This window comes from Nothoprocta perdicaria, unplaced genomic scaffold, assembly GCF_003342845.1.
Source record: "Nothoprocta perdicaria isolate Ctin4 unplaced genomic scaffold, notPer1 scaffold_281, whole genome shotgun sequence".
Lineage (NCBI taxonomy): Eukaryota > Metazoa > Chordata > Aves > Tinamiformes > Tinamidae > Nothoprocta > Nothoprocta perdicaria.
In genome coordinates this window covers 438,350-452,919 of record NW_020455512.1, presented here as the reverse complement: position 1 = coordinate 452,919, position 14,570 = coordinate 438,350, and the positions used below count along the sequence as shown (strand labels likewise).

The 14,570-nt window shown below is 41.6% G+C and overlaps 1 protein-coding gene across 13 annotated transcripts in view; it reads right to left on the bottom strand.

Moving 5' to 3' along the window:
* Nucleotides 1–14,570, bottom strand: part of MAPK10 (mitogen-activated protein kinase 10) — a 133,096-nt gene that overhangs the window by 31,414 nt on the left and 87,112 nt on the right. For 12 of the 13 annotated variants that reach the window (XM_026041326.1, XM_026041324.1, XM_026041322.1 and 9 more), the window contains 3 exons: nucleotides 14,125–14,263; nucleotides 12,837–13,002; nucleotides 9,721–9,792 (listed from right to left, as the gene is read on the bottom strand). In XM_026041326.1, the coding sequence (XP_025897111.1) occupies nucleotides 9,721–9,792; nucleotides 12,837–13,002; nucleotides 14,125–14,263 (377 nt within the window). Of the gene's footprint in view, nucleotides 1–1,877; nucleotides 1,950–9,720; nucleotides 9,793–12,836; nucleotides 13,003–14,124; nucleotides 14,264–14,570 lie in introns of all 13 variants that reach the window. The other variant, XM_026041321.1, reaches the window with a different exon arrangement.

The following is a 14,570-nucleotide window of genomic DNA, read 5'->3' as shown; positions in this document are numbered from 1 at the left end:
TTCTGTTGCCCGGGATTCTTCCAGAGACTGCTCAGCAGCTCTGGGAGAAACCTATTCATAAACACAAGTGGAGAACACAAACTCAATTACAGCATCGTCCCAAACTCATCAGCAGCTGCAAATGCCAATTTCCAAGGGACTGTGGCTACAATAAATGGCATGCAGTGGTTTCTTTAGGGAGGCTTTCCACAATCTCTTAGTAGAAAGCACACAACTGTGTGAAAGACACCCATTTTTAAGCGCAATATATGACACGTTCAATTAGATTAGTCCTTACTGGGGGATTTTTTAAACTAAAAATTTATCAAACTAAAGTCTATTAACCTAAAAACATTTCAGACTACAGTACTGAAGGACACCGACTCCCACACTTACCACCCCACATTCACACAAAACAAACACAACCTAAGCCCAAGCTACCAAGCTTGGGAGCACAAGTAAGTGCTAATGAGTTGCATTAACACAGAGAAGCGCAAGGTTTACGCTCCCATATGCAGATGAGCTGTGTTCCTGATCCTGTGACAACTCATGGGTGTTTCTGCATCCATTTCAGCAGGCACATGACCATGGAATATTTAGGGCAAGATTGAAATTAGAATATATGAAGACAAGACTCTGAAAGTAAATATTAATGATACCATTGCTTACTTGCATTCACTCACTGCTCAGATATTACTTCTTCTATGTTTTAATCAAAGCACTCAAGTGCCAGAGCTGAATAAGGTCAAAAGGAAAGTAAAAATTTATTTACTGAAGTATGCAACATAAAAAGCACACAGAAACCTATATTCAGAGAAAGCTGCATTAAAATAAATAAATGAATAAAAGCTGGGAAACTCCTCTGTTAGCTATGTAAGCTTGGGCTTTAAATCAGAAGAAAAGCTGAGAATGAGTTATCTACGTGTCTCATTTGTGCAAGTTCCCTGAGCACAAATCACTGGTGTTAGACCTGGCACGCACAATGCTGAGGCTGCTGTTGTGCGCAGCAAGAAGCCATTTTCATGGTCTAATAAATCCGGAAAATACATAGCAAAGATTAAGAAAAATGAAATAAAGACAACTGCCTCAGCTGTGGATGCAAAATGGAATGTTACCATATATATATCTACGTATACCCGGTCTGCTAAGATCTTATGTCCACCGATGTAATTGATTCACCTGCAAATCACTTCTCGCTGATGTTGAAAACTGCTTCTGCTCTCTCAGTAACTGCATGTACTGAAATAGAGGTGTACCAGATTGCAGCCCCTCACACAGCAGTTGCTGAGGAAATCCCTCGGCGTATGATCCATCAAACTGCCACCCAGCTAAAGCATCAGTTCGTAATGGGGGGAAGGCAAGTACCCAAACTGAAGTCTCTCCCTACTTTCCTGCTGCTCGCAAACAAACCGGTGCTTGAAACAGAAGCAGTTTTTCCAGGCTCGTGCTTTAGGTACCCGACCTTCTCCCTACATTGCAGAGCTTCTTGTCCAGCACTCGGAGGTGGGTATTGACTTGCGCCTGCCACGTTACAGCTTCAACACATGAACAGTCACTTAGGAAGTAAAATGAAATCTAAGTCATGAACAGACATTTATAGCACAACAGACCTATGATCAAGTGGTCACTGGCTGCTCTCAGGAGGAGGGGATTCGGGTGCGCCACGGAGGACACTGTGCTCCATCTCCTCATGCTCTGGCCGCTGTGGCTGTGTCAAGTGTTACTGAGACACAGCAATGTTTTATTAACAGCTTTGGCTTGTAAAGATTTTGCAGGGGGGCTTAACCTGGCTCTTTAGGTACAGTACAAATAAATCAGCACTAGTCTAGTACAAAGGGGCTGGAGGGGAGAGGGTCCGAAGCACCTAGCGAGGCCCAAGCGGCTGCTCGGAAGGATACGATCAGTGCCAGGAAACAACACAGCACCTTTAATCATTTCGCCCATGATGCACCCTACTGACCACATGTCAACTGAAAACAAAAAATGAAATGAAGGTAAACAAGAAAACAGGAACAGAACAACAAACAAATGAGAAGCCTTATCCAACCATGCCACTGTACGGGCACCCGCAGCCCACGGCGCGGGTGCCGAGCGGCCTGGCACGCTCTGGCCGTACACGGCACGGGACAACGTAGCAGGTCTGCCCAAAAATGGACTCTAGAGGTTCTGGTTTTTTACTCCAGTGTGCATGATAGACAACACGATTAAATACAGACAACCAAATGAGACTCCCCCCCCCCACACACCCCATGGCTGGTTACTGTGTTGTAATAGTATGTAGTAATTATAATCTAGCAATTATTTTTGTCTATTTTTTCTTATCGTTTTACAAAGTTGTCATCTGCATTCGTTACCTAGGCTTATGGTCTTATGTCTTGCAAATGAACCCTAGGCTTGGTATGCAGCGAGGCTACGCAAGCTGCCTTCCCCTTCTCCTTTCCCCTGCCAGAGATCCTTGCTTAGCTTTTTTTAACAAGCTGAAATGCCAGATGTCCCAAAAGAAACTTTGGTCCTTGTGAAGACACATCCACTTCTTATTCAGAGATATGAATAGAGCTGGCTGGGATGATGCGAGGCCAATAAAGGTCATACAGGAACTGCCCTTATGGCCACAGGGACGCCGTGAAGCCACAGTCTGTAAAGGGAGTCTTGAGAATCTCCTAAGATTTCCATTCTGCGTGATTGGAAACGTTTTCTCTTTACAGGACAGTAGACACACACAAAAGCACCAAGCAGCACGACCTCCTGGATCGAAATTCAAAACAAATCTGGGAAATATTTACCTCACACAGAGAAGAGCAGTTCAGGCAGGTTAGATAAAGGTAACCACGACTTGCACTGAAAGGCATCATGTGAAAATCAGGCACCTTATGTCCAGTATGGAATTAAGGTGCTGGTTTTGCCAGTGTTAGTAACTGAAACCACATTACCTCTGGTCTCCTTGCTCTATGGCAGGCCATAGGGCATGGAAGCAAGAAAAAGAGCCCAGTCTCTGAAGGCCAGAAACTATGGGGAAAAAGAAGTGGCATGCTGTTTGCTTGAATTTATTCTTGCAATTTTTCTTCGTTTTAAAATCAAGCAACATTTTGAAGTGGTTTTGATTTTGAAGGCAAAGGTCCTTTCTGTGGAAATCTTAAGATGCCCAGCTACAAGGCTCCCAGTTGTTTTATTCAGCATACAAAAAGCTTTATCACCACACAATGAAGAAATCAATCAAGAAACAAAGTTTAAAAAAAAAAAAAAAAAAAGCTACTTGTTTGGAAGCAATAAGCAAACCTAGAGATGCCAATTATTGCTGCTTTCATCACGAGCTAAGTGGCATGCAAAATAACAGGGAAAGATAGAGCAAACAGTTGGCTGTTCATCTCTTACTGTTACTACCTGCCTGATTTTCAGCGACTGCCTCTTGCCATCCCTGCTGCGCTCAGGAATACTCACGCAGAAGCTGCAGTGACCTCCTAACCTGTAAACTCTGTAAAGCAAAGACTTTCATTCTATGTCATTCCTGGGGCTATGGGAAGGAATGGAAAGGTGCTTTGAAAACATCCAAACCAGAACACAGAGAGATGAACGTGCAAATGTAACCAATGGCTGAAGAAAGAGTCAGAAAAAAAAAAAAAGGTAACTTCTTGCTTATCCCCCCCCCCTTTTTTTTTCTTTTCTAAACTGATAAAAATAGCTCAGATTAGGAATCAGTTTTTCACTGCATATGATTTTGAAAAGTAGGAAGCTGAGGGCTAACGGTTATATTATAACTTATACATTGCAGTAGGAATTGGGAGCCCAATTAAGAAACTCTAATGCTCCATAAGGGACTGCAATACAGGGACCTAACCTCAGTCCTCCATTTAATTTAGTCCAACATAAATCCATAGGCAGCCTGAGTAACTTCAGTCTTAGGAGCATCAGAAAAACAACGAACTCCAGCGAACAACCAAACGTTTAGAATGCTTAAGACTAAACTGCAAATGACTCAGAATTTATGCTGCTTTACTATCTTTACTATCTCTAGCTATTTTTCATCCTTATCCACTCCTCTTACAATATCTGACCATACATCTAAACATGAACCATAATACTGAGAGAGAGAGAGAGAGAGAGAATAGCATCAAGATGGCCATACATAAAAAAAATAACAAGCTGCAGAATTGTAGAATCCCTTCTCCTAGGCCTCTATTTACTGGGATTATATATTTTATTTTGCTGGCACATAGTTTATACTCAGTGTAAGGACAGCAACTATCTCTCTAATTCATGTCAAATTCCCAAGTTTGGTGACATAGTCAAGTCAGGAGCTAAGATAGCAAACCTGAAACATTCCACAGCTAGATTTATTATACACGTGGATTTCAAAGTGTTTAGCATACTATCAGCTCAAGCCATTAAGATTCTCTGAGAAAAGCTTTGGTTTTTTGATTTGAATGCTGTCAGATAACGTTATGAAAACATCAATTAATATTTCCCAGTAAGAGTAATAGAGTTCCAATAACTTGAATACTGCATTACCGATTGCTAATTTCTTAACTGTGAAGGAGGCAACCAAACACAACGGAGCAAGGCTGCTCTTATGACAGTTTCTGGATGAAAGTAAAAAGGGAGCTACTGAAATTTTACAAGTATGACACCTCCAACAAACACAAGAACTTAATTCTTTTGGGAAACTTTCTGTTATAAACTGATAGGCATCATGTTTTCTTACTGGGAAGCTGATCGGGGCAACAGGCTGAAGATATCAACTGTACTCCAGAGCCATCAGCACCTGGGATTCAGAACAGCAGATGCCAGACCCAGAGACACTGGCACAGGGACAACTTATCTGCAGCAGGCAGAGAGATGCCAGAGCCTGCCTCACCTCAAAGGGCTATGACTCACATCCAAGGTATTTCAGGCCACCTGATTTCCTTAAGTGCTTAAAACAGGCTACTGACCACCCCTTGGTGGAAACTCCTACTAGGCAGAGGTAGGTACAACACACAGCACCACTCCAAAACACGTGGCTGCTTTTAAACCCTGCACGTTCAGGCCCATCTGCACATCTTGGAGATGAGCACTAGCAGAAGCATTAAGGGCTCGTCTTCACTGTAGCGCTCGGGAACCTCTGATTAGAGACAGGGAGGAGATCTTGCACTAAATGCAAGATAAAGTTACACTACAAATTGCTACAGCAATATATCAGAGGAAGAAAGAGAAAAAAAGGGAAACAGAAAACAAAAGGAAAACAGAAGAAAAAAAACAGCAACGAGCAAAGCATCCTCACAGCTGCACTGAGGTGTCTTTCGAGACTGACCATGTCTTGTATGAGCACTTCCTACTGGATAGAATTAAGAAAATTCAAACTCTTGCTGTACTCCCAGAAAAATCCTGACTTCAAAACCAAATATTACTCTATCTAGGGAGGAATTGCTTAGGCAAGTGCAAAACAAAACTTGGCGTCAGCAAACTAAAAAAAAAAAAAAAAACCCCAAACAACTTCACTTTAAAAAAATGCAGATGTCTTATTATACTAAAATTAATAAAAAAATTAATTCAGAATGCTAGGGTTTTTACCCATTAATGTATGGAGGTCATATTTGAAATGCAAAGATGAATTCTGCTGATGAGTCGTGGGAAAAGCTGTTGCTCTTCATCAGAGAATTTCTTCATTCAAATTTGCTTCTCTAAGGCAAGCAGAATTTTTTTAATGTAATTTCCTGAGAAAACACAACACTTTCAGGGAATATCCCTCCTTAATCCCCATGCTCTTAAAGAGAGGGGCAAAAAAAGAATTTCTGAAAAACTGGCCACATTGTGTTTTAAATAAGATACAAATTGTTCAGAAGTTCCCAGACATCTTAGCTACACAGGATAAGTTTTGCCTTTCTCTCTTCTTACCTTGGTATTTTCTCTGCTGACTCTGTCTTCAAGTCTAAGCTATTTGCAAGGCGAATTCTATGTTCAGGTTATTTTTCATATGCACTATTATAATCCAGGCATGGCAAAACTTAAGACTCTTGCACATCATATAGATTTCTTTGAATAACTAAGTATTTCTGCTTAGGTTTTCTTCAGGGATCATACACAGATTTGCTAAAGCACGAGCATTTTGCCCTCTTCTCACTATTGAAAAGAACTGCTTCTACAGCGGGGCAATAAATCAATCTAAATCATGAGTGCCTGTGAAACATCACACTGGCTTCAGCATCTCTTAGTAAACCCATCTCACTTGAAAATAATCTCATTCTTACCATTTTGGCCTGCTTCCTTGTCTGCAAAAAAAAATGCAGGAAAAACACATTTCCAATCCTTAAATTGAAATCTTATGAGATTTTGAAGATCATATTAGATAGAGTTGAACACATCTTTGGCTAAAGCTCTAGGGTTTGCCGAACTCCTCTTATTACAGCAGCCTCTCAGAGTTCGGGTCTACGTTTTTAGCTCTTCAAGCTTCTCCTGATATAACTGAGAGAACAGCAGGGTAAGCACTGGCCAAGAAGTTCAGAAGTCGAGTGGAATTTTGCTCTGTAAATCTATCTGGAAATCTATTACAAGTCGTATTTCTTCTTTTGAAGGTCTGACTAGGTTGGCCAAAGAGAAGCCTCCCTGATGGTGTTTTGATGTGCCCACTGTGGGCGAGTAGGAAGAAATACAAACACATGACCTATGTGTTAAGTCTGGGCAATTTTTGCTCAACACTCTCCAAGGAGACAAGAAATTGTTTGTATTTTTTCCCAAGAGCAGCTGGCTCACTGCACACTGCCAACATTTTAACAATCCTCTAGCTCTGCTACATCTGTAGTTTCCTGGAAGGTCAATCAGGTGACAATTTCATCAGTAATAACAAAGCTACCATTTTCAGGAACTGTTCAGCTTTTTGCTAATGGAAAGAGCAGTTAACTGAACATACGTTCCAAGAAGATTTTAATAAAGTCTAGAAAGACATTTTATTTTCGGAAAATGCCTAATTCCAATTCTTACTAATGGGGACACTCCTCATAAAGGCCCAGTGTCTCGGAGTAGAATTGAGAGTCACAATCTCCTCAGAATTCAGAGCCTTCTGAGGTTCATATATAGGGAGAGCTCGATATTTATGAACACGCGATAATCTCAATTCCGTCTTCCACAACTTGAACTCCCCCGAAGAGTTTAAAAATCCGATTTTACTGAGCACCAGCAGGAACTCAGTGCATAGGTAGTGACGGTTACCTTTTCCCAATTGGCTTTTTCTTACCACTTGGCAGCAGCTCTCAAGTTCAGTCAGATGCACTGTGCCAGGGTCACAGATAAATGTTCCTGCTCTTCGCTAGGAATGAGTAAGCCCCATGGGGTGGTAGCACGTACAAACAGTAGCTGTTCCTCTGAGCAACTGCAAGGACTGGAACCCTGTTGCTTCTGTAGAGGCCTGCCTGTCTCGCGTGGAAAAGCAGCACCTGTAAGACCCTGAGTGACCCTAACCCAGCCCAGCTTTAAGGCACCCTTGCTCCACGGGGGCTCCCTGCACAGCTGCGTGGCTGCTTCCCCACCCCTAACGCAGCCAGGAGGGAAGATGGAGCTGCCCAAGCTGCTCGTCAGCAAGAGCCCCACGCAGGGCAAATCAGCGCCACTGGCATCCAAACCAAGCTGCCACTGAAAACTCGTCTTATTTTGCACAGGGCACATTGGTTAACAGATGAATATCCACTCCGAAATGAATGTAGAGATGTCATTTTTTTCTTTTTCCTTTTTAATTCTTTTTTTTCCCCTCAACTTGCCGGGAAAAAAACACAACAGTAAAGAGATTTCCATTGATTTAAAAGGTAGGACTATCCCACAATTCACACTGTATCTTCTGAGACACAGAGAGCCCTATTGCCTCAGCTCCATATTTCAGTTCCTATTTTTAACTGACATGGCAATGGTAAAGGTTATTCTTAAAATATTCCACTATTATCTCTGAGGAAGAATAGACACTATCAAAAGAAATACATGTCTCAGGCAGATAGAAACTCTAATTTGAATACTTTTTTGAAAGGCTGTGCTATTTAAGTTGTATGGCATTTATTTTTGTTCAAAACGGGCAAAACAACAGAGCTTTTAAGATCTCATGCGTTGCTGAAGACAGTTACTACTAACTGTGTGAAGGCCTTTTTACACTGCCATTTTCTCAATTCTTTGCTTTCTTCCTGGATTCTGTGGGTTTCAAGACTGACTGGTGAATCAAACTTTCCTCCTAAAAGATTAAACAGAAATGCCCTCAATATTTACAAGCGAGCCTCAGAGATACCAAAGCTGGACTGTAGACATTATTCATGGCAGCACTGCTGATGTTTCTGAGCTTTTGCTAGCACTGCAACACAGCAGAACTCCTGCACTGCCCATGTGGCTCTCGTGCACAAGTGCCCTGAGTTCTGAGAGCTTCTCTGCACACTCAATGCTCCGTGTGTTCGGAGCTAGACCTCTAAGCTACACCTTACTGAAAAAACCCACCACTCTGTTCATTGTCAGATTTTTTGAATCTTTTCCAGTCTATAGCGACATATATGGCTGGAAGCCAGCAAAATATTGCCCTTTTCTTCTCAGCAAATACCTGCATTTTCCCCATGAGAAAAACCTACCTGTGTCTTCATCAGGCTACTGGGCAGAGCTCTTTTTTCAGGAGGAGCCAATGGGAGTTGTGAAAATAGGACAGGCCTAACTGTGTCAAACACTACAGCAACTGCACAAGAGTCAGCAAAAAAAAAAAAAAAAAAAAGGCAAGAAGAAGATCATTGTAACTACATGGCTATGAAAGTTGATTTTTATCCATACCAACTGCCAGCGTCAACTGACGCCATTTTTTTCTGGTGTTGTCACCCAACGGTTGAAATTAATCTGCCTCTTAGTTTTCGAAAGCAGAAAAACATGTTACATTCCTGCATTTTTATTTCATGGGCAAAATACCCACCTAGCTGCCCATGCCAGCTATCACAGGCAGATGGGCTGAGCTTATGATCAACTGAAAGCTATGCAGTCACCTCCTCTTCTGGTTTCATTTTCTATCTTCTTTTCACCAATTTAGAAGTGATAACATAATGTTCCCTAAGATGAGAAGAATAAGATGGAAGAGAAATACAGCTTCACTAATGATATGGATCTCATGCAATGGAAGGGAAGTCCACTTTTAAACCAATGGAACTGAATTCCAGGCCAATTTGGAGACCACACCAGATGTGCATTGTCTTCAACTGGACAAGTCAAATTCTTCATTTTGTTTCAAAGAAAAAAATGTTGTATTGACTCAAGTCTGAGCCCATACAGCACTGACATAAAGCCAAATCCATGATGCATTAGCAAGCAAAAGATGGTGATGTCACCACAAATGTTATGAAATCACTATTTCCAAAACATGAAAGCAGAAAAACAGATTTACAGGAACCAGCCGGGCCAAGTTAAGATGTTTTGGTTTTGCATTTATGCGTATTTTTTAAGCAATGACCAATAAGTAAAGCCATTCAATTTGCAGCCCTAACGCTTGCTTTCCAGATTGAACATTAGTACGAAACACAGGCTAGATAAAATAGGACAGTTTCAGATCAAAACAACCAATTTCACTCAAGTAGTTCTCTGTATCTGTTTTTCATTTTTGTTCATATCAGGAGAGAGTTATTTCCACTTACTCATACCTCTGGGATTCAACTTTTTGCTTCTATCTTTACAGTCTTGGTACATTCATTACATGTTAAAGGGAATGGGGTGGAGGAGAGGAACAAATAATAGGTGAAGCTGCAGCAAATGGCACAAGGATACAGTCCCTTCCTGGAAAGAGGATTTTGTGGCGAACCATTTCTCCCATAATGCATCCCACAGACCATATATCCACTAAAACAGTAGAGACAGGGAAGTGAAGAAGGAGGAAAAAAAGCAAAGTTAACTAAGACATTGCAACTCCTAAAGGAGGGGAAAAAGAGCAGGTTGAACAGAACAGTACAGTTTGTGTTGGTTTCTTTTGTTGTTGTTGTTTCTTTCCCCCACACCTCAGCCAAAGCTCAATTCAGGCAGCTGAGGGGTAGCCAGCAACAGAGGAAGACATTTAAAACACCACTAGCGTTGGGAAAAAGGCCCACAGGTAGCAAGTAAAGTAACAGCCACGCAGACCTGTGGTTTGTGTGGAGCACTGGCTTGAAAACCAACAAACTAAGATGTTTCTTGAGAAGAAAAAAGCCAAGGCAAAAATAAATAAATATATGAGCACCCAGAGAGTGATCAGCTGGAAAGAATCACCCTTGCAGCCAGGCAGTGTGGGGGTTTTAACAGCCACTCATGGGAGGTGAAGGCTGTCCAGGTGACCACCATCCCACACGCTTATCTCAAGCTTCACTGTCTAGACCCAGGCTGCCTGAGACAGCTCTGCAGCCTAGTGCTGTCTGTAAAGAAACAGAGAGTGTGACCTGCGTGCACGCTGCTCTTGACTCCTTTGGTACTCAAACGCTCAACTAAATGAGTGCTTCAAGGGAAAGGTATCACCAGGATTAAGGATGTTTCTCATGTTCCTGATCCAGCTTTTAGGGGCAATGTGCCTAACTATGTATCGGTTGGACTTGGGTGCTTTTTCCTCCCCACTGTTCCAGTCTTACATTAAAAAAAAATCATAGAATCATAGGGAGACAGCGCACATGGAAAGAAAAGACTGGGATTCAATGTAAAGAGGAAAAACTGCTTTAGCAACTATCCTATTGCCCAGCTTTTTGAGCTATACAGTTAGTCTCTCCTCTTTTTCTTCTCCCTTTTATCCTTCCAAAACAAACAAAAACGAACTAAAGAAACAAGCAAACAACTTAGTTTTCCAGTAAAACAAAAGAAAGGCGAAATGTTCCATTTGGGAAAAGGGGGGTACGGGTACCAGGGGCGTAGGACAGCAAGAGCATGCCTGAGGTGGTGCTAGAGTTTTCTTCTCTGGTCATAATTATGCATCTTTAGCCAACCAAGTGCAGAAAGAAAACGAAAGCAGTGACCAAGGCCTTACACAGGCAGTGTACACAACGAAGGGGGAAAAAGGGGGGGAGCTTCAGTAATGTGGCAACATCGGCCAGAGCAGAGGAGCAAAAAGGACCCTTTGCGCTGCCCTCCCTGGGAACTGCATCGCAGCCGCAGAGCGGGCCGGATCCTCGGGTGCGCCCACCTTCATTTCCCCATGTTTTCTTCCACTGCTTATTGCTTTTATTTTCCCCTGGTACAACTGAAACACGGTTGTTTAGTCTCCAGGCATATTCACCGCCCACAAAAGCTGAAGAAAGCCCCTGTGCTACCTTCAGTGGGCACTTCATGGGGGCCTTTGGACATGCTGTATGGTTTTAGTATCTCTCCAGCTGGGCACTTCAGGTCACCACTGAACTTTCTTGCGCCATTTTAACACTATGAAAACTTTCTCTCTCCTCTCAGGGGCAGTAACAACAACAATAAGCACTTAATGCTTGGAGAGAAAATAAGTAAAATAACCCATTTCACAATCGGTGGAATGCTGGATATCTGGACTAAGAAACTAGAGCCAACATGCTGAGTCTACTGCAGGTTTCCAATGGCAGGCATCAAAATCATCAAGATAAAATACTTGGAAGATCTTCCTGTTTTTCAGCCATTATTGTGAATGGTTAGATTCTGCGTGTTAATTCTCTAGTATTACAATTTCATGTTAAAGCCCATGTTTTAAATTCATAAATATCACACATAATTCATGTAAAGACTTCCTGATTTTAGAAGAGGTTTTGTGAGCATGTCTACACAGTTTCCTAAGCAAAGGAATGAGTTCCAGAACCAAGGTTCCTTCCACTGGCCCTCTTTGAATGCAGCTAGCTATTAATCAAAGGTGTTTTTATTTTTCTTTCTTTTTTTTTGCATGTGAATTAGTCTCTTCAACTTGCAATAAGTAGGACATTTAAAACAAATTCCTACTTTTGAGGCTCTGCTGTGTTACCCTAACAGCTGCCATCAAAAACTTCCTTATTGAACAGAAAAAGGGTAGCTTTTGGCAGCACAATCTGAGCCATAGTGCATTTTCTCCACTATGTGCTGTGTTCCCTTCTTTTCTGGCACTTGGATGTTTTTCTCAGCTTGATTACAAAAGGAGAGACACTTAGAAAATAAAGCTTGCCCTTTATCTCTTGCAAAGCATGGACTCCTCCTTACCTACTTCTCTCTATAGTGAGTGCTCCCTAACTGCTTTCTGCAGTCTTTCGAGGGACCAGGAGATAGTAGATAGAGCAGCCTGTTAACAGCAAAACTACAGCTACATGCATAGGAAATTATATACAGATTACATGCATGTTTTCAGGTTCACTTTTTTTTTTTTTTTTTTTTTTTAGCAGATGTCTCCCAATCAAATCTAGTTGAAAAAGAGTCTTAGAGCTGTAATCTTAGATACTGACTATAAGAAATCTGCAAGCAAAACTTCAGATCTTGGTTCAACAGAAAATGTTCCTGAAATTCAAATCTAGCTGCAGATTCAGAAATTGCACCGTTTCAACCTGCACCCTTTCTTTCTCCCTCAAACAATTCCAAAGCCCAGACCCAAATTTAAACATTTAAAACACTCCGTGATCCTAACAATTGCGAAACCATTTCATTGCCACACAAGTCAAACACATTCTGCTCAGAAAATGTTACTAACACTTAATTAGTTCAGAAGTGACCAATCTTAGGCTTCCCACTAGCCTGTAATCCCGCACTGTTACCTTTACCCAAATGACATCCCAAATACAGGCCGTAGCTGCAGTAAGCAGCTGTGAGAAACGGCTCTCAATCACGGGCCTTTTAAATTCAAGATGTCATTTCCTGTGACATTTTCTCCTTCTGGTGCCCCTTAAAGCTGTGAGGGCAGATCTTAAACTTCAGGTCACACCGTGTTTGCTATGAAATTGCAGCCCTACCGTTCTCCTTGTAGCCCATTCCCAAGATGACCTCTGGTGCTCTGTAGTAACGTGTCACTACGTACGGAGTCATCATGAAGCTCGTGCCTGCCGTCCTAGCCAGCCCAAAATCCAAAATCTTCAATGTGCAGTCAGACTTGACCACAATATTACTTGGTTTTAAATCCTGTAAAAGACAGGGAAAAGAGGTATGTTTGTCCTTTATAAAGTCAGGGAGTCTTGCTGATCTACATCAGCATTTCAGGTCACCCTTTAAACATATTCTAATTAATTGCTGGAACACCCTATACTCCCCTGACCCTGGCAGTGACAGTAGAAGTCACTGTTGAGTACATGGCACTCACATTTGCTCCAGTTTCTCTAGCAACACCTTCTGGGAGATATTCCATACTGATATACGTGGGGACCTTATCTGGATGATGGTAGCCCACCGATATGAAACTAACTCCATCTAATAACTCCAGGAAACAAGCGGAATATTAGAGTATTATTTTAAGTATTCCTTTGCCCTGCAACCCTAATAAAGACATTCCAAGTGCACATGTGAAGGTAATTTAATGCTACATTCACAGCAATGATTCAACTCACCTTTCCTTGAAGGGTGTCTTCAAGGCTAATCTATCATCTGTCTCTCTATATAGGTCATCCTGAGAAAGGGGACTTCTGTACACTAAAAAGCAGCATCCAGCTTTTCTATCAACCCTGCTGCTCTCCTTTTTGTAAGGAAGGGTGACATCTTCTAGTTTTAGCTCTTTCACAAACTCTGGCATGGCGAAACATGCCTTTAGCAGACACAGCGCTCTTAGATGGAAAATTAAAATGACAAGATCCATTTAATATCTACTTAGCACTCTTTTAGCCTATTGTAGTGTATGTAAATGATAGCAATAGACAATTCTCTCCGAACCTTTATCAATCATTACTTTGACCACACGACATCATGAATTCAATTTGCATGTTACTCATGGCTGACATACCCAGCTACACTTTCTAGAGGAAAAACATTACTCTAAATCTGTTTCAGAGATCTTGATCACTTTGGTGATACCCACTGCTTATTTATTGCTTGAAAGCTTTTGCTTGACCTTTTTGTCAGCTGATTAAGCTGACAAACCATCTCATTCCTAACACAAACATGAAGGTACTTTGCTAAGGAGGTGAGCTATGGCTAATACATTTTACTTAAGATATAGGGTTTTGATCCCCAGTATACATAAACCTCCACCTGTTTCTGAAGTCTTCACGACGGTGTGATTTGGTGCTCTAAGTTTCAAACCACATCCCTTACCCTATGAATAATTCCTGCAGAGTGAAGATGCTTGATGCCACACAGCATTTGGTACAGTAGATAAGACATTCGTTCATGGTCCAGCTCCATCTGAATGACTTGGCACAGATTGGCATCCATTAGCTCCATAACCAGGTAACTTAAGGAAAAAGCAAAGTCAGGGGGTTATTGCCTTTGCTACAGAGCAACCAGAGTACAGTCTGTGAGAAGCAACGTCTTTTCTTGTTTCAAAACTTATTCCTGGTGAAAGATGCTAACAGCTGGGTAATTGCTTACCTTGGAACCTGCTAGCAACTATATCTTAATGTAGCTGGTCTCTTATCGAGAGATAAAAAACTTGATTATTGTGTGAGCAGCACGACTTATCATATAACATTTAGGTCATCTTCTCTACTGTGCATATGTCTGCAATGACAACATGATACAGAAGATGCATGTACCAAGAC